Genomic DNA, 25,375 nt, shown 5'->3' with positions numbered 1-25,375 from the left:
GGGGATTTATAAATCTGCTTTGAAAATTCTGGATAAAGCCTGCAGTTAAAAGTACCCTGCGGATTTTAGCCTGTGTGGGCTATTTGAATGTTTCCCCTCTATCAGTCTAGGGCTGTCTTTGGCACTACTACCATCACTAATACTCAGAATCTGTTGACTACTGGAAAAGTTTTGTTATTATCGAGGTCCATATTCAAACACGTCTAGCCGGATAACCAAGAAGCCATCCGGCTAAACAAAAATGTGGCCACTGGGATAGAATTTGGCTGGATAAGTGAGGGGAGTTCCAGAAGTAGTCCAGAGGCTTCCAGAGAAGAGCTGAGTTAGCTAACTCTGATATTCAGAACTGGCCAGATAACTTATCCAGCTAACTCTGGTCATCTTGTAGAGCTGTCCTAAAGTTAGCCAGGTAAACTTATCTCACTAACTTTAAGATAGCCGTGTATATTCAGCAGCGAGGCTGCACCGCTGAATTTGCAGCTCTAGTTAGCCAGATAAATTTATACGGCTAACTAGCAGAGCCGCACAGCAGCTTGAAAATGGAGTCCATGATTATTATTATTATTATTATCTTTATTATTCATTATTATTATTCGTATTCCTGTCTCTCCCTTCATAAAGGGAGGGAACATTTCAAAGCCATGTTTGCAGATAAAATGGTGCTTTATGAGGTCACATGATGTAGTAAGCCGGTGTCGACGTACATCTCCTGGCTCAGGGTACCATACCCTGATAATCGTGTGAAATTGGTTGCATCTGAGGTCAAAGGAGTGCACAATTTGGCTGGGCACCAACAGCCTATGTCGATTTATAAGTACATGCAGAAATCGTCATTGATTATGCTCTTGAAAGTGGGAAAAAAGAAAGAGAAAAAACGTGGTCCTGGCAGAAAAGATGGCCACCGACGCAGAGAAACTGATCAGCCTTACAGGTAATGAGAAGCAATAGCGGAGTTAACAGCGGCGAAAGTAACTGCTTTAGATAGTAAACTAAATACTATCTTGGAACAAATCACAGAACTTACCACAAAAATATCGGAATTCTGGCTTAAGCTGGAGGTGGTGGAAGGAAGAGTATCAGATTCAGAAGATGATTCCCTATTTCTTACCAGCAAAATAGCTTCGCCAGAAAAAAAAAGTAGAAAAGCAGGAAAAAAAAGCTTGAAAACCTAGAGAACAGGTCCAGACGTAATACTATCAGACTTGCAGGGCTTACAGAGACCACAGAGGATCGAAACTTATCAGAGTTTCTGGAAAAGTGGCTTCCTGAGGTTCTAAATCTGTCAGATCTAGGAGGAGAACTAAAGATTGAGCGAGAACACAGACTCGGAAATAAACATGATGGAGAAATGAGACCTCCCATCATAACAGCCAGGTTCTTAAACTGGTCCCAAAACCAAAAAATCATGCAGTCTTACCTTAAAATCCGAGAGATGACATACCAAGAAAGGCAGATTCATATTTTTTCAAGATTATTCATCGGGGGTCTCTTAGTAGCGAAAAGAATAAAATTCTCTCTGTGCGTGGTTGTCGACTAAACAGGTGAAACTTGCACTGCAGTATCCCTTGCGCTTTCAAATCTGGTGCGAAGGCAAGATGCACATGTTTGACAAATTTAAACTGGTGAAAGAGTTTGTGGATCACACAGGGCCATTGTTAGCTTTTTTGCTGCCCTGTGCAAAAAATTACTGTGCTACCCCCCCCCCCCCTCCCCTCTCCCGATTCATTCAGTGTCTGTCCCAGGCCCATCAAATAAAGCCCAGCTCCATCCTGCAATCTATATTTTTAAAAACTGACATACCCCAGACCCCATGGCTGGGGAAGGGTATTAGGTACCCTAGGCAAACCTTACAGCCTTGCACACATGCCACCCCACACACCCCCACAATTAAATTATGCATTTATAATACATTTTACATGGAAAAAAAAAACATTCAAAAGTATAGTCTGCTGAGGCAAAAATATCACTTACAATATGCATATGATATTTACATGCACTCCTGTGGTGCCAACCAGAAAACTCTGCAAAAAAAGACACTTGGAACTCCTATGGAATTAGACTTTTTGAAATGCATATTGGGTGTGAGCTTGGCCCTCAGAAAGCCATGAACAAACTGAATTCCCATTACAATATAGTAAATCTTTCATACCAAACAACCCTAACAACCTTATCTATGAAAAGGCAACACCAATAAAATTCTTATTAGGAAACCAGGCTGCTATAGATCCCTACACAGAAATTACATGCTAGCAAAATACCTCACCTCAGTCACATGCAGAACACATACAGACCCTCTCCAAATACAGAATAAAGAGACAAGAAAGTATAAACAGAAACATGCTGAGAAGAACTGAACTGGAACCCACAACAAGCCAACCTCTATATGCAGAGCAACAATGGAAAAACAGAAACATTACCATTCTTCATAAAAACATTAAATAATAAAATCAAGAAATGTAAAATATTCATAATAGTAAAATCATATTCTTAAAAAGAATGAATATTTCAGTTAATGAATAGAATATGCAAAATTTTCCAAACATCAATAACATCCCAAAACAACTGACAAATTAAAAAGTCCAATAATTAAAAAATGTTCTATTCCCCCTCAAAAAAATTAAATATTTCGAAAGAGCAGAATTATCAAATTACACCCAATAATTAAAACTAATAAGGATTAAAAAAAAAATCTCCTGCTCTCCATACTTGTGATCTTCTGATTTCCAGTCACCCTGAGATTGTTGTGGATTGGGGGAGATAGGGACGCCCAAATTTTTCTTCTCTCTCACACACACGAACAATAACTCATTAATTCTCTCACAGGCGCGAACAAAAGTCCGCTGGATTTTATAAGATACGCATGTATCTTATAAAATCCGGGGTTGGCACACGCAAGGGGGTGCACATTTGTGCAACTTGCGCGCGCCGAGCCCTGCGCGCGCTGCCCGCTCCCTCCTCCGAGGCCGCTCCGAAATCGGAGCGGCCTCAGAGGGAACTTTTTTTCTACCCCCTCGCACCTTCCCTTCCCTTCCCCTACCTAACCCACCCCCCCCCCCGGCCCTATCTAGACCCCCCCCTACCTTTATCGGAGACTACGCACGCCGGCGCGGCAGGCCCCGACACAGGCCGCTGTGTTGGAGCACTTGGCCACGCCCCCGGACTGCCCACACGCCCCCGGACATGCCCCTGATCCCTAACACGCCCCGACCGCCCCTTTTTGCAAGCCCCGGGACTTACACGCGTCCTGGGGCACACGCAGGGGGGGTTTGGGGTAGGTTTTTGGGGGGTACGCACGTATCTTACGCGCATACCCCTTTGAAAATCTACCCCTTAAATTGTAAGCCCTCTGGGGATAGGGAAATACCTACAGTACCTGAATGTAATCCACTTTGAAGCACTGAAAAAAGTGGAATATAAATCTAAATAAATGATTATTGGTGTAACTTACTTGCACATTTGCCAATTTCTTATGTGGGCTGTTCCAAAATTAACTTCATACAAAATTGCAACAGAACTGCCTGCTGCCATATTCATAATCTTTTTAGCAACAATTATTTAATATTTATTCTGTTTTAAAATAACATCCAGTAAAAATCATCCAAACAAACCCCACCAAATGTATCCTTGTCTTGAAGGGTATAGAAACCTCTGAAAACATTTTTTTAGTCCTATCTGACAATGAAACTATTATCTCTCTGTTCATAAAAAGCAAAAAAAAAACCAGAAATCTTCATATTGTATTATTTATTTTCAGAATTTTCTTTCCTTGTCATACTACTTTTGAACAAAATGTGTGTTATATCAGTGAAAATGTACATTTTGTGCAGCTGCTAGATCATAGCTTTGTTATGCCCAAGGTGACCAGCCTTGCGCTTGTTTAAGCACAGAGCTGCCCTTGAAGAAGTGGGATTTTGCAAGCCATTTCTATGGGTAAGGTAGTGCTTTACCTGTGGAAATAGGCATTTTTACATGCACAGTTATATCTGTGCATGTGGTTCCTCTATGGACCTCACTTTACTTGCAGTGATGAAAGATGATCCCAGGGACTGGGTTTGGAACTATGTGAAAAAAAAAAAATTATCAGGGGTAAATGTGCGTGGCTTGGTTTTCCTGGGACCATGCACTTTTACTTTGAAAACTGGTGCAAAATCTGCAGGTAAAAAAAAGTGCCCACAGACCCTGCACTTAGGCGGCCGGTCTTACCGTTACCCTCTATAGGTCGTCGTAACTGAAAGCATAAGGCATTGGTTTCTGGAAAGCACAGCTTCTCAGTGTTCTTGCTGATTGTATCGTTTGCAGTCCAAAGCTCTTATCCCTCTTCAAACTGAAGCCCATCCAGAAACAAAGCAGAGAGTGCTGACCAACTACATGTTCCCCCAGCAACCTCGCAGCGATGAAGGTAATGTGCCATTCAAACTCTTGAGCAAAAGCTGAATACCCATGCTGGACCCAGGTTTCAAACACTTGACTACACATACTTATCACACCAAAATATGCAATTGTTTTTTTTCAGCGATGTTGTCACCAGAACAAGAAACCTTTGCTCCTGTCGCTTCAAGTTCCAACTAAGCTCCTCAGGATAGGGAATTCATTGTATCTATATGTAATTGCTAGGTGGTGCCTGGTTTAAGGATCTATCTCATATAATTACCATCAATATTGTCACAGCACTTACCAATGTTCCCTCTAACGTTTGAAATGTGTGCAAAAAGTTTCTTTCATGCAATATTTTAATAAGCCGAGTTCAAATTCCTGCACTGCGAGCCAGTATAATGCAAATATGCGCGCATTAATTAACTGGGGGGAGTGACGGCTATTAAACTAGGGGGGTTTGGAGAATTCTCTCTTAACTGGGTGGACTGGGGAAGAACTGGTAAAACTGGAAATAGCATCGGCACCCACCCCTTTTAAAATCCACTTATATACACGGCAGAAGCGGCATTTGCACGCACATGCTTGCACCCACTTAAAATTTGGTGCACGTTAGGGATGTGAATTGTTTTTGGTCAGAATTTGGGGGGCCCCCGAACCCGATAGGAAAACCCTCTAAAATTTTTGTGGGGTTCTCTTATCGTTTTGGGGGGGGGCGGGAAGAAAGGGCACTTAAAAATAACACCCAAACCCACCCTGACCCTTTAAATTTAATTCTTTCTAATCCCCCACCCTCCTGACCCCCCCCAAACTTTTTTAAAGTACCAGGTGGTCCAGTGGGGGTCCCGGGAGTGATCTCCTGCTCTCGGGCCGTCGGCTGCCACTAATCAAAATGGCGCCGATGGCCCTTTGCCCTTAGCATGTGACAGGGTATCCGTGCCATTGGCCGGCCCCTGTCACATGGTAGGAGCACTGGATGGCCCGCGCCAGTACCACCAGGTAGTTAAAAAAAGTTTTGGGGGGGTCAGGAGGGTGGGGGATTAGAAAGAATTAAATTTAAATGGTCGGGGTGGTTTGGGTTTTTTTTCGGCATGACACAGCCGATTTAAACACGTAAAAACTGCAGGAACAAAGATTTCCTGCGGTTTTTACCCGAACCCGATACCAGAAACAAGTCCGGTACCGATTCACATCCCTAGTGCACGTGTGCACACAGCCAGCATGCTGTTCAGCAAACCAGAATTAACTTGATAACCTTAGCCACCCAGTACTAAATATCAGCTTTGTGCGGCCAAGGTTTTAAACCTGAACCTCTGAATGCCCCCAGGGCTGACCCTCTTTGTCCAGCTAAATTCCGCATGGGTTGTGATTTGCCCAGACAGGACAGCAAAATCTCCCAAAATTAGCCAGACAAACCAAAAACTGCCCATCTTCAATGTGGCTAAAGGTGCATGTGTTCTACAGAACGTGTATTTTTAGCCTTGTTGAGAAGTAGGCATTCCTGGGGGCGTGTTTTGATTGGGAGAGGAAAAAGGCACATGGATACAGCATTTTCTACCCATATTAAAAAAAAGCAGGTGCAAGCTGGACCCACAACAGTTTTCAAAGTCAAAGTCCTCGCATGCTTTTCCTTTGAAAATTTTTGCAGGTAAAAAGTATGCACAGACTTTGCATCAATGCGGGCAATTTGAATAACACAAAATACTCACACAGCCCCCTTTTTTTATTATTCACACAAATCCACTTCTATGCCATCCCAATTTTTTTATATATTTTCTTTCATATTTTATTATATATTTCCCCACCACTTCGTGATTATTTTACCTTTTTTAAGAAAACATTTTTGAAGTTGGAAGTGGATGTCTCATTCAATGACTCCTTTAATTAACCACATTTTAGTTAATGTTGGTCCAATTGTATATTGCAGTCATTGACATACCACCTTCCATCCTTCTTTTTTTATTCAAAAATCTGAAAATCCCATTTAATTTTTTTTTTTTTTAAAACTATGTTTCAATCCAACAGCAATGCTTTAACATTGAAGAAGTTTATTAAAGCATTGCTGTTGGATTGAAGCATAGTTTTTTAAAAAAATAATTAAATGGGATTTTCAGATTTTTGAATAAAAAAAGGATGGAAGGTGGTATGTCAATGACTGCAATATACAATTGGACCAACATTAACTAAAATGTGGTTAATGAAAGGAGTCATTGAATGAGACATCCACTTCCATCTTCAAAAATTTTTTCTTAAAAAAGGTAAAATAATCATGAAGTGGTGGGGAAATATATAATAAAATATGAAAGAAAATATATTAAAAAAATCGGGATCTCATAGAAGTGGATTTGTGTGAATAATAAAAAAAAGGGGGCTGTGTGAGTATTTTGTGTTATAAAGTGGGACAACCCTCTTAGTGGAGATTTCAAACGGCAATTTGAATAAAGCATTTTATGAGAAGCTAGCTAATGCTAGTATGGTGGTTGACACTTTGTAAACCACTCTTGTCATAATTATAACCATAATGGCAAATTTTAAAAGCCCTATGAGCACCAAACCTGGGAAATACATGCAAAAGCTGGACCGGCGTGCACTGCATAGATTTTAAAATGTGAGCGAATATGCGCACAAAATATTTTTGCAAAAAAGGGGCATGGTCTGGGTAGGGCATGGGCATTCCTAGATTTCTCAGTGAAATCTGCGTATAAGTATTTACATGCACAAGGGCGCGCTGGGGTTCCCTAACCGCATAACTTTACTTCTGCTATGGATGACATGTGAGTCCTGAAACAAAAAAACACTAGAGGTTAGTGGGGTTTTTTGCCACACATGCGAGCGTCTCTATAATATTGTACGCACATGTACATGTGTACCGCCTATTTTATACCATGCATGCATATATGCGTGTATGTTATAAAATGTCACGTCCGTTGGCGAGAGCCAGCATACATGCATACATGTGCGCCCATGCGGCTGTATCAAAGTTACCGTCCCCGCCATTAAAAACAAAATTGTATTAAAAGTGAAGGGGAAAAGATGGCTGCCATGTGTACCCTACAAAATTTTAGAGGTCCATTATCAAAAGCATTTATCCATTTCACTGAGAAGTTATCTGTAAAATGAAGATTTGAGCATTTACCCTGATAAATTCTAGCCAGCTAATAAGTTAGATTGGTAAGACAATTGATCTGAAGAAAAACATCTTACAAAATACATCTTGAACAACTATGGCTCTTGATAACAAGGAATTAAAACTTTGGTTACTAATGTATACCTGTATTCAATTAAAGCAAACAATTCGAACTGCTAAGGTAAACCATTTTGCCATGGAAGAAAAATGAGACATACATGTAGCAATAAAACAAGGAGCAAGAATATTTGTATAACTGGACTGTCCGAATCAGTGAAGAAAGCATTTTCAGGTGGTCCAGGTTAAGTAATTATTGCTTTGCCTGCGCAAGTTCTGGCCCCTCTGTTTTACTAATATTTTTACATTGTAAAATCTGGCTCTCTTTCAGCGGTGAAGGTGTCTAAACTCTGTCCTGTTGAGGCAATTGATAGTTGCTATGATCTAAAAAAAATAATTGGAAGCCTGGGGGAACCCTGATAAAGATATAATTATGCAACTGTCTACAAGAAAACATCTTCTATTATCTGAAGACATAGTACTATGGGAGTAATTTTGTGGCATTGTGCATACATTAGCTGACAAACATTCACACAGATCCCAATTTGCACATATCTGCTGCACAGTATATGTGTGCATAAGTAGATACGTGGAGATTAATGCTAGTGTTAAACAAACTGTGTGGCAGGAGCTGCACAGATTATAAAATAGCACACATTTATGCGCAGAAAGTAGGCATATATATTTTCAATGCAAGAAAATGCATTTTATAAATACATTTTATAAACATATGTGCATATATTTTACGTACAACCTAATTATGACACTTGCGCAAATAAACACCCAAAGTTAAACACAGTCAAGTATTTTATAGAGTATGCGCAAGTCCTTGGAATCACCAGTTTGGCGACACTGCCACCATTTCACCAGGACCTTCTCCACTTCACCTAAATCCTCTAGCATTTCTCCCTCTCAAAAACTGCAAACAGACTGGTCTGCTCTCACTTGTGCCTGTTAATTAGTAGGTGTAAAAGTGTGCAAACCAGTTTAGCAATATATACATGTACATCAGTTACAAAAAGCAACAATTATGCATACTTCTGATCCCCACCTTGGAATATCCTGGACTGTCCATTTTTTTCTCATGGCAAAATGTGCACACAAAACCGAAAATGGGCGCATAACTTTCAACATTTCTAAAATAGCACACATGGGCTTACATGCTATTTACCCATGTATGTCCTATTTTTTTATACACAGAATCCCTTTGAAAATTACCTCCATAAGTTACTCCAGTTTTCAAAGCAGATGTGCAGTATGCACCTAAGACCGCTTTGAAAACTGTCCCAGCAAAACTATGCACAAACATTGCACTTGCTATTTGTTGTGCATAGTTTTGCCAAGAGAATTTATGCATGCTTTCTAAAATAGAAAAGTATGCACATATCCCAACCCTACCCAGACCTCACCCCCGGAGTGCCTTTCCCCTATGTGCATAGTTTTACGTGCGTATTTTTCACACAGTTTTCTAAACGGCCATTTCTGCAGGTAAAGCAGCTGAAATTTCCCTCCCCAAGACTTGCCTTGATGTGTTACACACAGTGCAAAACAGATGCAGTACGTTTGCTTTTCCTGCAGTCAGATTTTCCTCTAATTAAAAAAGATGTATAAATGTTATATACCCTGGCATGTTGAGGTTTGTGGTGACTGAAAAAAAAAATGTTTGTTTAAAAAGCGTGATTATGCCTTACTATTCAATGTTAATGAACTCTCCAACCTTAAGATTAATTATTTTGGGTACTTATGTTGATAAGGAAGAATCTTTGGATGGAACTTTAATGGGACTTTCCTTCAAGTGAGATTTATATATAGTGATTATTGTTATTTGTTATTGCCTATGTTGGAGGAATTAGGAAAATAGATTTTCCAATTCCTGGTGCTATATTATAAAAACAATTCTAATAAATAAAGAGTCAAAAATATCTAAAAATCTAAAGAGATTTAAAAAATACTCAGCTATAAATATGTACACAATGTCCGAAACATCCTGACACAGACTGCGTTTTAGCCAAGAAAGGCCTGTCCCAAGGGAAATTCAGCCAGACTGCTCTGTCTGAACCAGACACTTCTCTAACGTCTCAACTCAAAGGACTGGGATAAGACCAAGGTGAGATGATGTGATTGGATAGAGACAACTTCTATGATTTACTGAGAGTTAATCATTTTTGTAGATGACTTTTAAATAATTCCATGCAGTGATTTATTGGAGGGGAGTGCAAAGAGGCTTCCAGGAGCTACTTGTTAAATTATTTTATGAAAACAGAGTGTCTCACCCCGAGGAGCAAACTAATGAAAGTTTGCTCCTTGAGAACGTGGCAGTGGCGAGAGGCCTTTGATAAGAATTTGATAGCACAACACTGGTTTAACACGTTTCATATAAAGCTGAGATAAATGATTTAAAAGCTGCTCCCCAAAACCATCAGCTCTCAGAAAATCATGTTTTGCAGTGCATGTTTTGCAGAAGTCTGTTCATATCTGAAAAAAAAAATAGCACACATTTTTGGCTAATCAAACTTACATTGGCCTAAAAACATGAGTAATTCAGTCCTATTTACTAAAAATAGTGTCCAATATGTTAATTGTTATTTTTTTTAAAAACCCTCCACATTCAGCATAAATACATTTCATCCAATTATGTCACTGAGGCCTGGATTCATCATTCATCGCTGAATGATGAATCTAGCGAAAACGGGGGGGTGGGCCTGCGAAAGCCAGCAGCCTTCGCACCACGGTGGTGCGCCAGCTGCTGGCTTTTGAGCACCACCGTGAAAGGCGGTGCTATTCCACGCGCTACCTCCGACGATAACGTTACTAACCTTATCGCCAGCAGCAAAGACACCTCCGAGTCCGCCCCCTCGCCACCCTGACTCCTCCCCTCGCCGCCCCGACTCGAGTTTGCATGCTATCGCACGCGAAAAGGCCCTTTTCGCGTGCGATAGAGGCTCATTGCACGCGATAAGCCTTCAGAAAACAACCCCGTGAGTTCGCAAAGTGACAATAAGATATTTAGGCACACATTTAGAATTATTGTGCCTAGTTATGTAGTAGATTAGTCTAAAGGTAGAGCAGAAATCCAAGAAGTTCATTCAGTTAAACGTCTTTCAATTGCTATACAGCATTAAGTGGCAATTTTTAGGACAGAAGAAATATTGATCATGGGCCATGTACATTAAACCTCACTCTAAAAAACATGTTTTAGTGTACAGGCAGTCAGAATTTAATATGTAGGATAAAATGCTACTTAACATGCAAGGCAATTTATGTGCACACTAAACCAAGAAATTATTGTACGTACACATTTGAAGTCCCCCACACTAACCAGTCCAAAAGGAAAGGGGTGGTGGTTGGCATGGGGAATTTCTTCTCCCCACACCTCCTGTACACAATGCATCCCCCTGGATACAGGAATAAAGGGGATCTGTGTGCCCTGCTCCTCCCAGCAGCCTCCCAACACAAGATAAAGGAAGGATGTGGAAGGATTATAAGGAAGTATTTCTTCACAATGGAGGTGGTGGATCTATGGAATACTCCCTCCCAGTGAAAGGGGTGGGGATAAAAATATTAGAATTCAAAAGGCGAGGAGCAGGTGAGGAGGTTCTTTAGTGGCAGGGAAGGGAGGATAAAGCTGGAGGCCTGTGTCAGGAGGGTGAGAGAAGGATCCAAGCACACAGGCCCCCTTTATTCTTATATCAGAAGATATGAGGTGGTGTCTGGGTGGAAGGAGGGTGAGTTTGAGGGGAGACTCTAAGGGCATGCTGTCCCTCCAGTATTGATAGTGTGCTGTCCCTGCCAGATTCCTACTTAATGTTTGGTCTGAGGCAGATGTTAAATTGCAAGCTTTAGAGGGCAAGTTGTACACAGCAGGTGAAGGAGAGCATTCCTGTTATTTTTATGCACCCATTAAAGTCTAATTTGCATACAATGTTCATTTACATGCAAGGGCATACTAATTTTAGCGTGTGCCTGCTAATGTCTTCTGAGCCCAGTTTAGCATACACACTAGGACCTTAAAGGATAACATTCAAACAACTTAGCGCAGCTGCATATACGCACGTACATGGCTGCACAGAGATCTATGATAGTATTTCATAATCTTACGTGCGTATTATCAAATATGCATAACTTTACCCTGGAACATACACGGATATTTATGCTTATTCACGAACGCATGTAATGCATTGAAAGTGAGTATTTCAATGCATTGAATGCACTTACTTTTCCTACCAATTTTACAAAAATATGCACATATATTTTACACATAAAAATAAAGTAGGACTTGCCTAGTCCTTCTCCAGGTCATCAAGACCCTCCAGGTTCTTCAGCCTAAACTCCTCCCCCCCCCCCCACCCCAGTTCTCCCAGACCTCCCCCCCCCCCCCACTCAGTACTTCACAATAAAGATGTTTAATATCACGTCTGCTAGATAGTGAGCAGGTGTAAATATACACAAGGAAGCTGCCAAATCTACATGCATATCTCTTATAAAATAGCAACTTGCATGCGTAACTGTTAGCCTCGCCCCAGAACGCCCCTGATTTGCCCCTTTTTTACACGTATACATTTAAGAGTGAATCCTATTTACACATGTATATTTGAGCTTTATAAAATAGTATATATGCGGGTATGTGTTATTTACACAAGTATATGCTAATTTTTCCAGGTGCAACCTTTTGAAAATTCACCTTTTAGTTAGTATGTGAAAGTTGGTCTATGCATACTAATGGTACTTTTAGGACACATAAATTAATGCCACAAGGACTTGCCACTGAATATACCCGGCTAACTTTAGACCTTCCTTAACCGACTAATTCAGCTCCTCCCCAGAATGCCTATTTCCTGCCCCAGGAACACCTCCAACTTACCTGGCTAAATTCCAGCCGGATAACACTAATTTGTTATCCAGCTAGAATTTAGCCAGGTAAGCATTTTAAAAATGAGGTTAAGCCATTTAGAAGGTATCTTTCCTATTATCTATCTAAATGGCTTTTGAATATGTACCCCACAGTGTTTAGCATAAAAGCCCATACAAATGAGGTAATGAGATACAAAACAATGCAAAACAGCTCATTACGTATTAGCGCTAGGGTTACCAGATTTTCAGGACAGGCTGATCCAGTCCTGGTTTTACCCCATTGCATGCTGGGGCTTATTCTGAGTTCCCTATTGCATTCCCTATGAAAGGCAAAACTATAAGTACCTGCATGCAGGGGATTAAAACCAGGACTGGATCAACCTGTCCTGAAAATCTGGCGCCAATTGGCAACCCTAATTAGCACATAGCTAAATAACACACACTAAAAAGGACAAACATTAACACAGACGCAGTAACATAAAAACTTAACTACACCTTGGCAAGTAATAGTTAATTTTTATAATAACATCCGTGTTAATGCCCTCGTAAATTAATGCAAACTTGTTTGTAAATCATTAGCATGGACTGCTACGGCGAGCTAATTAATGCAGTTTAGTGCATTTGCTTTACAGTAAATTATATGCACAGGTTTTTCTTGACTAAATGGTTCTTGCTTCTTAGTTTTTATTTTCTTTAATTTCAAAGTTTTCCAGCACAGTTGTGACAACATACAGCAATCCCATTGTATACTACAGCCTGTCATTTAAATAAAAAGAATGAAAATATAGCATAATTCAAATACAATAAACGATGCACAAAACTAACTTGAACTTTGTGCTCATAAAGCAGTTTGTAAGTTCACATTTTTGTATTGATTTATAGGAATTATATAATAAAAATAGAAATCACAATAAATGAAGCTCCATTTTTAATCAAAATTCTATAGTAATCAGAAATAAAGAGAACATGCAGCACACTTTTTTTTTTTTTTTTTTTAAATCATTGAAATATGATTTACTTGACTGAGTTCTTGTTCAACATGATTCAATAACAAACTCATTTTGTTCAACTTCCACAATGGAAAAATACATTACCGTCCACACTCGGTTCGGTGGGTCCCGGGAAAGCAAGCTCGCTCTTCATAGCAAGGCCATGAATTTTTAAAGCTATTATCCCTGGCAAAGTTGAGTACATCACGTTCCTAATCTTTATTAGCAGATTGTCTGCATTTTTGTTGCAAAAAATTAAATTTGCAGTGAGTTGGGAGGCTTTGAAGGGAAACTGGAAAAATGCAACATTTTTCTCAGCGTATTTGTTTGTTTATTTTGAAATAAAATGAATCAGTAAACTAAACCTCAGGCTTCTGTGAAACAAGTAACCGGGGTTCCAAAAAAATAAATCAGGTGGTAGATCGTGGCACCTGTCCACTCCAAGCTCTTCCAGCGCGAACACCATCTTGGTGCTCCTTCAAAACCTTGACTGGAGAGCCGGCTTTAATTGTGCCATTCACGTACATCCAGTTCCACTTCTCCCCTTGCTCTCCTTATTGCTGGTAAATAACCATTCTGCAGCAAGGAGGAGGTGCTGCGGTATTAAGACTGCAGATATCGTGTTCGGAACAGAGCCTTCTCTGGCAGAGCCGTTCCACTTTCATTCTGCGTTTGGAATTTGACTGCAGATTTCCAGTCCGACACCGACAGTTTCAATCCAATATTGTGGGAGGAACAGAGGCAGCAGCGCATGACAGTCGCCTTTGAGTTTGAAGATAAAAAAGAAGAGGAAGAAGGTCCTGGGAAAGTTAAGGTGAATGGGGGTTTTTTTTGGTTTTTTCTTATTTTATTTTGCTCCTTCAGTCTGTATGAATAATGTCTGGAACTTGGGTTAACACAGCAGCCTGTGAATAGTGGTTTAAGAGAGTTAGTAATCGTTTTATAAACCCTCTTTACAGGGAGAGAGCCTGCGGGCGTGGTTTCGGCCCCGGGCGTTCCGGGGGCGTGGCCACGGCCTCCGGACCAGCCCCCGGGACCGGAACTCTGAGCGGGGCAGCCGGCCGGCTGTTTTCCCAGACTGTAGAATTCATGTCCTTGTTAGTTTGCTGTCCGAAACTAATTCCCCTTTTCCTTTATTCCCCCTGCAGTTGAAGCAGAGAGCAAGAGTGAAATAAATAGGAAGTCACTGAGATAGTAAACGACATTCGTCAAACCCATACATCACGACAGTTCCCAGTGCAGGATGGTGCTGAATGTTTTGAAATAAGCCCTTGATATGGAACAGCCCATTGGCATGTACTTCTCGAAGTAAAAGGTGCCATTAACCCAGAAGCCAAACAGAGGGGAAGCTATCTGGGTGTAAGGGGAGGAGCAGGAAGGTGGACTCCATCAGCCTTCGCCATGAGTGACCCCTCTCCTCACTCCCTGAGCAGATCTAATGCACTATCAAATGATGCATTCTGGACTGTGCATGACTCCTGAGGGATACATTTCTTAGCAGAACTGCCATCTGGGTAAGATAAGGTTGTGGAGGATCAGTCCATATTTATCCAACTCTTTCTGGCGATCAGGCCATCCCCAGTTCCCTCCGTCCGCTCCAATAAAGGACCCCTAACCCCCTACATTTCCTTCCTACCTTTTCCCCTCTCCTCCCCAACCCTTAAACCCCACCTATCTAACCGAATTCTTTTTGTTTTAAAACGTACTTGCTCCCAGGAGCAGCAGTAAGTTCCGTGCGCTGGCCGGCTTCTGGCGCGTGCTTCATCAGGACAGCACCTAATGGCACTGTCCTAGTCGGCCCCTGTCCCGCCCCTTTTTTAAAGCCCGGCATTTCCACGCATACCGGGAGATACGCGCGTGGCCAGGCTGCTCTGAAAATGCGCTCAGCACACGCGCGGCCCGGCCACGTGCATATCTCCCGGTATTGGTGCGCGCCGGGGATTTAAATTCCCCCATTAGTGAATAAGGCCCTTAGATTGTAAGTCTTCTAGGATGGCAAATACCTACAGTACCTGAATATAATCTGCTTGGAAACGTCAAAAGGCGGACTATAAATAAGGAAAATAAAATAAGGGTTTAACATAGTTATTTGATATCGGCAGGCCTCGTGCATTGTGAGGCACTCAAGAAGTGCTTATGTTCTACTAACCCTACAGCACCCAAATGAAATGATTATGTTGTAAAACTATTGTCTTTTTGTCTGTACATCCCAGACTATTCTACTGGGAGACTGACATGGGTCAGAATCGCCATTTTATCATCTTCAATAATAGTCCACATGATGTTTAGTTATAGTCGGTAATATATTTGCACTTCCAATAATGTAGGTTTTCATGAGCATTTTCTTACTTTTTCTAAACCTTCAGGTGGAAATAAATCTGAAACGGTATCCAACTCCCTACCCAGAAGATTTGAAGAACATGGTGAAATCCGTGCAAAACATGGTGGGCAAGACAAGCCATGGAGTGCCTGTCGAAAATTCAATACCTGTTAGCAATGTGGAGCAAAATATGAAAGAAAAATATGAACACAAATGGCCCATGTTAGCAAAGGAAATTAAAACTGAGGTAATGGTACAAAATGTTTGACACGTTCCAGGAGAGAGGAAATTTCAGGATGTCCATAATGTTCAATTGTTTAGAATGCTTAAGCTTTCATTAATTTGTTCTGGTTGGAAAATTTAAGTGCTCTGTTTAGGAATAGTTACAGAAGAAAAATAAGCATAATAAGTATCTGTCAGTGAAATAAAATATTCTCTATTATTCATGTAAACAAATGGAGACCTGCTTGGTTTAGTAGCTAAAAATAATAACAAATCATTGCATCGTTTCTCTTTCTTTTTATTAATGTTTTTGTTTTCAGTCCATACTAATACAAGGTTTGCACAGAAGCGGTAAACCCTCTAAATGTGCCCTCCCCCTTGGTGTGGACTATGAATTACCCCTGTGCTTGGGGTGGGGAGAAGCACATGAGAAATTCTATTTACTAATAAGATTTATTTTCAGGTTTCTAGCCTAAGTGGGAGATGAGACGGGGTCCCAGTCACCTCGATTCCACAATTCTGTTCCCTTCCAAAATAATCTCCCGCTTGTGGCACCGCAGACCAGATAAAATCATCACCCCCAGAATAAAACATGAATTAACCTTTTACTAGTGTTATGTAAGTAGACAGTAAATCCAACCAGAACATTAAAAGGGAAACGTATTGAAGTAAAGTATAATATAAACTTGCTGTTTTCTCATTTTAAATCCAGCAATGCAAACATAACACTGGGTGTGGCCTGTTAGCCAGGACAACCAACCTAGCCATATGGATAGTATAGGGGTTTTGATTTTTATATTCTTTTACCTTGGCTGTGGCAGTGGTTGCAGTCTCTGCAGGTTGAAAAACCCTTTTTGGCAAGTCCAAACACATCACTCAGATCCAGATGCAGCTTGGACTACATTGTAAAGCTGCAACACATAAGAAGCTTATGGGGGAAGGAACCTGGTTTATTGTAGCTTGCTATATAAAAAAAAAAAAAAAAAAAGCAAAACGGCCTATTTTGTGGCTTTCTGAGACTAAGATTAATCCTCTTTGTGATTTTGGGAGAATAAGATTAAACAAAAACAATTCTGACAATTAAACAATTTAACAAACATCAGACAAATAAAACAACATATCACAGAGATTTTTAAATACCAGCTTCAGAACTTATTCAAACTATCCCCAGATTAAATTAAAGTGAAAAATGGAAAGAACTCAGTGCCAAGACCCCTAACCAAATAGGAAAAAAACATAAAGAGTAAACAAACTTAGGGCCCTATGTACTAAAACCACACTATATTTAGCTGTGCATTAAATGTGTTTACTGTGTATGCTAAACATAGCACTATTTACTAAGGCCTTACTATGGGGCCTAGTGGCATTTGTTTTAGCACATATGCAGGTACATTAAAGGTTAGTGCACCTTTGTTGTTTTTGAGGCGTATACTATGGAGGATTAGGGCTACTAGATATATATTGGACCCTTAACTTGAGGCACCTAAAATTAGCACAGATATTTATACAACCTAAATTATGGTACCTTATCTTGGTGCTTAGACCTGAATATCAGCACTGACTGCCTACATTTGTTCCCCCTCTGTGTCTCCGCCTACTTTTTAGTTGCCTTAATTTTGGCACTAAACCCATGACTTAAAGTTAGGCACCTATGTATTTTCAATATTAGCCCCATAAATATCAAATGCATCAATTCAATAGCTTAAATAAATAGAATAATGTCAGATACAATAACTTAATTTTCAAAACTGTTTTTAATGTATACTACAGTAAGTGTCTGTTTACTGCAAATACTACATTTAGAACATTACCCGCTGTATTTAGTGTGTCCTATTGCATAGGCCGCTTAACATACATTGTGCTTATAGACTGACTATTTAGAACTTGAGAATACTTCACATATTAATGGGGCAATTTTGAATGGCCGTCGTTGTTACATAAAAGGTAAACTAACAAGAGTGAAATTACTCGTGACTCTCAAAATTTAAATTAAATATCAAATACACTAATTGAGAGTCTATAACAATTTGCAAAACAACATAACTTTATTCATGTACCATAATGCTATATAAAATCAAATTCATTCACTGCACATTCATACCATAAAATAATCCGTGATACCGGACTAAAAACAATCCTTTTATACACCAATGTCGATAATGAACGGAAACAGGAAAATACAATGCAAAGAAGTATGTACAAATAATCACAAAATCATTTAGGACACACACTGATAAATTTTACAATGTACTTGCTATGCTCTGAGCTGCTGCGATTAATAAAATGTCAAATCAATGCAATCAGACATGTTTTTTTCAAAAAAGTAAAAGTAAACATCCACCTGATACCTGCAAATCTTCTTTTCCAGCCTTCCCCCACCCTCATTATAAGGCAGAACTCTAAGAAAAGCAGCATAAAAAACAGCAGCACTAGCCAGTCCGAAAACCCCTGCTCTGAAATAGAACTCAACTTGTCCGGCTAGACTTAGGCAAGCAGTTTGAGTGGCTGGAGTTATCTGGCTATATTTGGTTGGTTAGAGTTGAAAATGGATTCCATGAACATCTTTACACTAGCTGCCCCCTTTTATTGCTGGCTAAATCTGGGCAAACAAATTTAACTGAATTTTTCAGACTCCGAGGTTTAGCCAGCCAGCTTCGGAAGTTAGCCAGGAGAACCTTTTGAACTTGATCCATTCATTCTTAAAGGAGGATTATGTTTTGCATATTACTAGATATTTCTTAGTAATTGGTAAGGATGTGTGAAAAAACATTTTTCGTCATGCAACCATTATTGCACGAAATTTCCAATTTCAGTCTTTTGGGGAAACTTTTGCCTTGGGGTTTAATGCCATATCTTTCAAAGACAAGGGAGATATGTGACATTATAAACAGATAAACTCTTGTGAAATTGGTGGCAAATTCTACCAAAACAATCACGTGAATTGAATGGGAGATGGTAACATGTATAGGTAGATGTTAAAAAGATCAAGTATTTGGCTCATAATTTATTTGAAAGTGCCAAAACTCTAGTTTTCACAGTTTTTTAATTTTTTTTGCACATTTTTGCTTAGACCGGGATGCTCACCTACAGACATTTACACACCTAGACTAAAAATAGTCTTGAGATTGTGAGTATGACACCAATGGTTGTTTGGAATTGAGAGCCTAGAACAAGATTATAGGATATGAACCCAGATGCTAAGGCTGCAGTAGCGAAACCTCCATCCTAAATTTCACAGACTGACTCCAGTGATGGAGACGGAATAGGAAGCAGAAAAAGAAAGCATAAACCAAATACAAATTTTAAGCAAATGGTGCAACTGCAAAGAAATTGTGTTTTATCTTAAGTTTAGAGCAGCATTTCCCAAAAACCTGTCCTGGGGACCCTACAGCCAGTCAGGTTTTCAGGATTTCCACAATGAATATGCATGAGGTAAATGTGTATACACTGAGTGTCTACGATATGTGGATAGCCTGAAAACCCGACTGGCTGTGAAGTCCCTAGGACAGGTTTGGGAAGCCCTGATTTAGAGCATAAATACTGCAGTTTTTTTGTTGCAATATTTCAGCTTTTTTTTTTTTTTTACTATTTTTACTTCTGCTAAATTTTAAAAAGCAAGATAACAGAGGAATTACAAAAAAGAAAAATTACTTAAAATAAAAAAACATTAAACAAACACCAGCTTTCTTTTAGATGCATTATTTAAATACCACAAACTCTTCAAATCCTGGAATTCCGTCAGCTTTTCTGGACTGCATGTGAATCGGACCCCCTTATGGTACACAAAGCCAGTTTTTCTAATAATGCACTTTTCAGTTTCGCAACCTACAAAAACATTGTTAGAATAAAAATTGCAAAGAAAATGAAACATTTCATACAAGAACAAAGACCACAGTCCCTTCTCTGCACATGATATCATGTGGAAAGGTCATGAATATCAGAGTGACATTTGTTCTTGGGATTCATGGGAGGAATGGATTATTCATTTTTTATCAGTCTTAAGCAGTTTGAACTTTACACAGAACCAAGCTGGCATCTAGCTAAGTTTAGAAACGTGACAGACTGAATTCACAGAGGCCATCCTGCCAAACATTTGAATATAATGAATGAATGAATGAATGAAACGCCGTGTTTCTATCAGTCAGAGCTCTGATTGGTATCAAGTGAAGTAAAGACCGCCTGCTGTTTTGTGTCCAGCAAGCAGAACTGGATTTACAGAGCAGCATCCAAAGTTAAATTGCTAGGGCTGACGGCTGAGAGACATCCTTAGATGGAGACATCTAGGCAGCAGTCACTGGGTAGACAGTGGGCCAAACAGTCCCATGCTGCTGTGAGGTCCATTTCCAAAGACCAGCTGAGCAGCCAAGAAAGCCAGTTATTTTTAGGAGTATTTTCAGCCGAACCTAAAAATTCACCTAAATCAAATTTTGACCGGTTGTGCCTTTCAATCTGCATATCTACCAAGAATTCAAACCTTTGCTCTGGAAAAGCTGGAGGCGGGTCAAAAAATGATGCACAAAAGTAAATCTCCATGGGAGAGAGCTGAATATTCCCTAAGCCAGCCCGAATAGCTTTTTCTTTTTTTTTTTTTTTGCCACCTGAGTAAAAATTGCCATGGGCCAAACACATTCAGATGTTTGGCTGAGTGTTTATAGGACTTGAAAATTTTGCAGAAAAGGCCTTCACGATTCCATCAGGTGAATGCTATAGCTTTGCAAGATCTGTACCCATTCATTGCAATAGCTTAGCTCTGAGCACTTCATACCTCTTCAGTACATTCTTCAGTGACGACGTTTCAGAAATTCAGTTTACTGCCTGCGCCTGCACAGTTAAAAGAATTAAAAACAACATTATACAGTACTGACATTTCCCTATTAGGTTGAACACTGGAAAGAAATTGTTAAAATGTTTTTGTCCCTTGTTTACACTAACAGGCATGAAAGTTTAAGTGATAAACTTGACTCTGTAGCGTGCATTACTTTTTCTTAACCTTTACAAACATGCTCTAGTCTGATTCTTTGACATGATTATATTCCGCAGGATTCCTTTGGACACACTCCTAACGATCTGAGGATAGGGGAGCTCCGCCCTTCATTATCTGAGCCTCCTTTGTACCCACCCAAGCTTATACTTCTGGGAAAAGATAAAAAAGGTATCTGGGAAGCAAAAGGTAATACAGTAATGCAGTAAATGACAGCAGATAAAGACCAAATGGTCCGCCCATTCTTCCCAGTAAGTTGTTTATAGTAGTAACTGCCGAGAAATGCACGCCTACTGGAATCTTTTTTTTTTTTTTTTGGATAATGCAAAGATGATGAAATATCTTACAAACAGGCACATTCACGAAGGTGCATGAATGTGCCAAAACGTGAGGCATTAGTGAATAGGTCCCACTGAAAATAATGGGGCCTCTGATAAATAATGTGCTTTGTGACACATTAATGCTTAACAAACCTTTGTGACTATGCCTGATAGTGCACATAAGGTGCACATTTTTTTTTCAGCGTTTGTGTTTTACATGTAGTTGTGCAAATAATACAGCAAATATTAACATTGTTGAAATTGAGGGGTTTTTTTGTTTTTATTTTTACTCAATTTCTTTCAGAATCAACAGATGAATCTGAAGCTGACAAACTTCACTGTCTGAATAACAGTGTGTCTTCTGGCACTTACTCAGATTACTCGCCTTCCCAGGCTTCATCAGGGTCCTCTAATACACGTGTCAAAGTGCAGACAGCAGCTAAGGATGCCGTAAATAGTTCTTTGTGGGGCAACAGGTGTGTGTACAAAATTTCTTAAACTGAAATAGCCAGATTTAATTTGTTGCCTAGGCATTCCCAAAGGAAGAAATGCATGCGTCAAATCAGGCACTGGAATGAAAAGAATAGAACGGCAATATCAATTGTATGAAACAAGCCAAGCAGTTGTCAGAATCAAATTACATACAGAACAAATTGCCAAGGCAAGCAGATTAAACTTCCTGCTAAAAAAAAAAAAAAAAAAAAATTAAAAATCCAATGCAGTTAAATTAAGGTAAGATGAAAGACTGTTCACTAGCCCATTAAATAGTTTAATTGGTTATTATATCGGATCCCGCCATACATTTTTGGAATTCTTGCATTATGCAGCCTGCGTACTAATGGACATTAGCACAAATACCTTCATTTAATGTACATTAATGCAGGTGTTAGCTAATGTTCATATAGGTCGTGCATTAACGCTGGGCCCTTCCATACTCTCCCTCTGCGTCCCAGAACACAAAGTCAGGCATCTGGGCCTGACTTTGTGTTCTGGGATGTGTTAGGCATCTAAATGAATTTCCAGGCCAGCAAAACCCCCAGCCCAGACCCCCACTCACTTTCAAAAAAATCCCCCAAATCTTCAGCATCTGGAGAAATCCAGTTTCCTCTCCTACTGACACTTGAACTGCACACCAAAGCAAGAACAAATCAGTTCATCAATGGTGCTGTTTTGGATTTGAATGGGAGCCCTGGAGGTCTGTCCATCTTTTGGTCATGGTACAGAGGCCTGATTTCTGTTAGCAGAAAGTATTACAGAGCAGGCACGGAAGTCCATAATTGTTCCAGGCTGTAGCAGGTAGGTTATTTGGGGGGTGAGGGTTGCAGAAGTTTGTCTGCCTCAAGGGGGTAGTGAAAAAGTGGTTTCCCCATGCTAACTTGCCTGTTCATTTTGGGCTGGTTAGTACCAGAAGACTTCCTATGCTGGGGCCACGCTATCTTTAATGCAGCTATCCGTAACACTGCTGCACTCTGTATATCGTTAGCTTGGTTAAAATCAACAGATAACTCATGATACCATGTTGGTTTTAACACTGGTTAGTTAATACACCCCTGTATTATCTCCTTAAAAAGGGTACAGTCCACTGTCAATCAAATTTAAAACGACCATAGTTGCAAATATTTTAGTCCCTGTTTTCCAATTGTTTTTATATTTACGACAAAGCTTTTTTAAAAAACAGAGCCCCTTGTTTTACTTGTGATCTCTAAGAAAGACTCATGGTAACTGATGTTTTGTTACAGTCATGTTAAACTATTTCTCAAATCACATAAGCTAGGAGTGGTCTGATTGATTACTTAGTAAACCAACTCATGTAAATATCATCACAGGTAAAAAGTCAGCAGTAAGTATTTTTGTTAAGATGGTAGAACTGGATAAGTGTGGGAAAGTTATTCTAAATATATTTATTTAAGAGAGCTTTAAACCTGCAGGTCCAAAGTACTTGTTTCCTGCGGAACACAAAAATAACATTCATAATACAAATAGCATAAAATCACATAAAAACAGAAACAAACTAGACAGCATATAATAAATTAAAGACAACATCAGACTCTAAGAATTGTGAATGTTTGCTTTTGCTAAATACGTATTTACTTTGGCTTTCTTTTGTTGCTTAATGGATGGCTAGTTAGTGATTTCTTCTCTCTCTTTACAGGCTCACACAGTCTTTTCCACAGCCGCTTGAGACAAAGCCATTACTCAGTCAGCGGGACACTGTTCCTGCAGGAAACCTGCAGTCGCGGAATGACCGGCGGCCTCTCAATGACAATTTTGCAGAGAACTGGAATGACAGCTCTCACTATGATAACACGGGGTTTGTTGCAGAGGAGAATACAGTGGAAAATCCTAGCGCTAATCCCCTCTTAAACGCCAAATCAAGAAGCACATCTGCTCATGGACGCAGACCTTTAATTAGACAAGACAGAATAGTTGGCATTCCCTTGGAGCTCGAACAGCCCACACACAGAAGTACACCAGAATCAGAAGTGCCTCCTGCAAATCCTTGGCAGAACTGGACTAGAACTCCCAGTCCTTTTGAAGACAGGACTGCCTTTCCTTCTAAACTGGAGAGTACCCCAACCAGCAGTCCTTTGCCGGAGAGGAAAGACCAATTGGCAAAGCAGGTATCAGCAGAAATACCCAGCACATTTTCCTCAGGAGCAGCATGGGAATATCATGATTCAAATGCTAACAGAAGTCTTGGTAATGTCTTTACACAGATGCACTGTCGTCCAGAATCTGCCAAAAATGTTATCTCCATCAGCAAAAGTACAGAAAGGCTTTCTCCACTGATGAAAGATTTGAGGTCTAGTAGATTTAAGAAATCTCAGAGCATTGATGAAATAGACATTGGTGCATTTAAAGTTTACAATATACCACTGGAAAATTATGATCTCCGTAATTGCAGCCATGGAAGCCATGAAAGGCAAGATTCAGTGGTAGGACAGGAGCACAGTATGTCTCGTAGCCAGTCTGTGCCAATGCTAGATGATGAGATGCTGGGTTTTGGCAGCGTCAAGGGACAGCAGCCACAAAAGTCAGCTGTGACAAAGAAAGTATATCAGTTTGACCAAAGCTTCAACCCTCAAGGAGCAGTGGAAGTAAAAGCTGAAAAAAGGGTACCTCCACCTTTTGCACAAAATTCAGAATATATTCCACAGCAAAATAAAAGTATTGCAAAAGATTTAGTTAGTCCAAGGGGTTACAGAGGATATCCTCCAATGGAGAATATGTTTTCATTTTCGCAGCCTTCAGTTAATGAAGAGTCTGCGCCACCTCATTTTTCAAGTCAAGGATCAAGACCAGGATTTTTGAAAAGAGCAGATTCTTTGGCAAGTGCCACAGAGATGGCTATCTATAGGAGAGTGAGCGAACCACATGAACTGCCTCAGAATGACAGGTATGGGAGGCCTCAGTTTAGGGGACCTATAGAACGCCAAAGTAGCATACCTGTGTCTGAATCCCAGTTTCTCAAGAGAAATGGCCGATATGAAGATGAACACTCATCATATCAAGAAATAAAAACACAAACTGGAAATTTCCCAGTTAAAAACCTTACACAGAGGAGGCCACTCTCTGCTAGGAGTTACAGTACAGAAAATTATGGAACATCCCAAACCAGACCAGTTTCTGCCAGGCCTACAATGGCAGCCCTGCTTGAAAAGATACCATGTGACTATAACATGGGTAACTATGGCGACAAAACTTCAGACAATGATATCAAGATGAGGCCTACCTCTGGAAAGGCAGATGAAAGCTGTGCTAAGATGCCTGCAGACTGGAGACAACAGCTGCTTAGACATATAGAAGCTAGAAGGTTAGACAGGGTACGTTTGTCATTTCGCTGTATGAATATCCTTAATGCCTTCAGTTTTACGCTGTGATATTTCTGAGTATATGATATCAAGCAGGGCTTAATGGCTGAAAAAATATCTGAATCTGATGTGATAACAAAATACCCTGCATTTGTGTTGCAGCAAAATGGGCGTTGATGGTGTTTTGTTCATATTAAAAAAAAAAAAAAAAAAAACGTATTACTGAGATAATGGGTAAGAGGTTTGCCCATGTTTTCCATGCTATGTCTTTTAGAATGGTGCTTGGCATAACAGAGGACGTGCTTAATGAGGGTGCAAATTCTCA

General features: G+C 40.0%; 1 protein-coding gene across 1 annotated transcript in view; it reads left to right on the top strand.

Moving 5' to 3' along the window:
* Nucleotides 1-25,375, top strand: part of LRRC7 (leucine rich repeat containing 7) — a 229,608-nt gene that overhangs the window by 119,203 nt on the left and 85,030 nt on the right. The window contains exons 13-18 of the mRNA XM_029618872.1: nucleotides 4,300-4,399; nucleotides 14,085-14,209; nucleotides 15,762-15,962; nucleotides 20,978-21,089; nucleotides 21,543-21,714; nucleotides 23,391-25,062. Of these exons, the coding sequence (XP_029474732.1) occupies nucleotides 4,300-4,399; nucleotides 14,085-14,209; nucleotides 15,762-15,962; nucleotides 20,978-21,089; nucleotides 21,543-21,714; nucleotides 23,391-25,062 (2,382 nt within the window). The remainder of the gene's footprint in view (nucleotides 1-4,299; nucleotides 4,400-14,084; nucleotides 14,210-15,761; nucleotides 15,963-20,977; nucleotides 21,090-21,542; nucleotides 21,715-23,390; nucleotides 25,063-25,375) is intronic.

This window comes from Rhinatrema bivittatum, chromosome 10 (assembly GCF_901001135.1).
Source record: "Rhinatrema bivittatum chromosome 10, aRhiBiv1.1, whole genome shotgun sequence".
Taxonomy (NCBI): domain Eukaryota; kingdom Metazoa; phylum Chordata; class Amphibia; order Gymnophiona; family Rhinatrematidae; genus Rhinatrema; species Rhinatrema bivittatum.
This window is presented reverse-complemented; position numbering and strand designations above follow the sequence as displayed.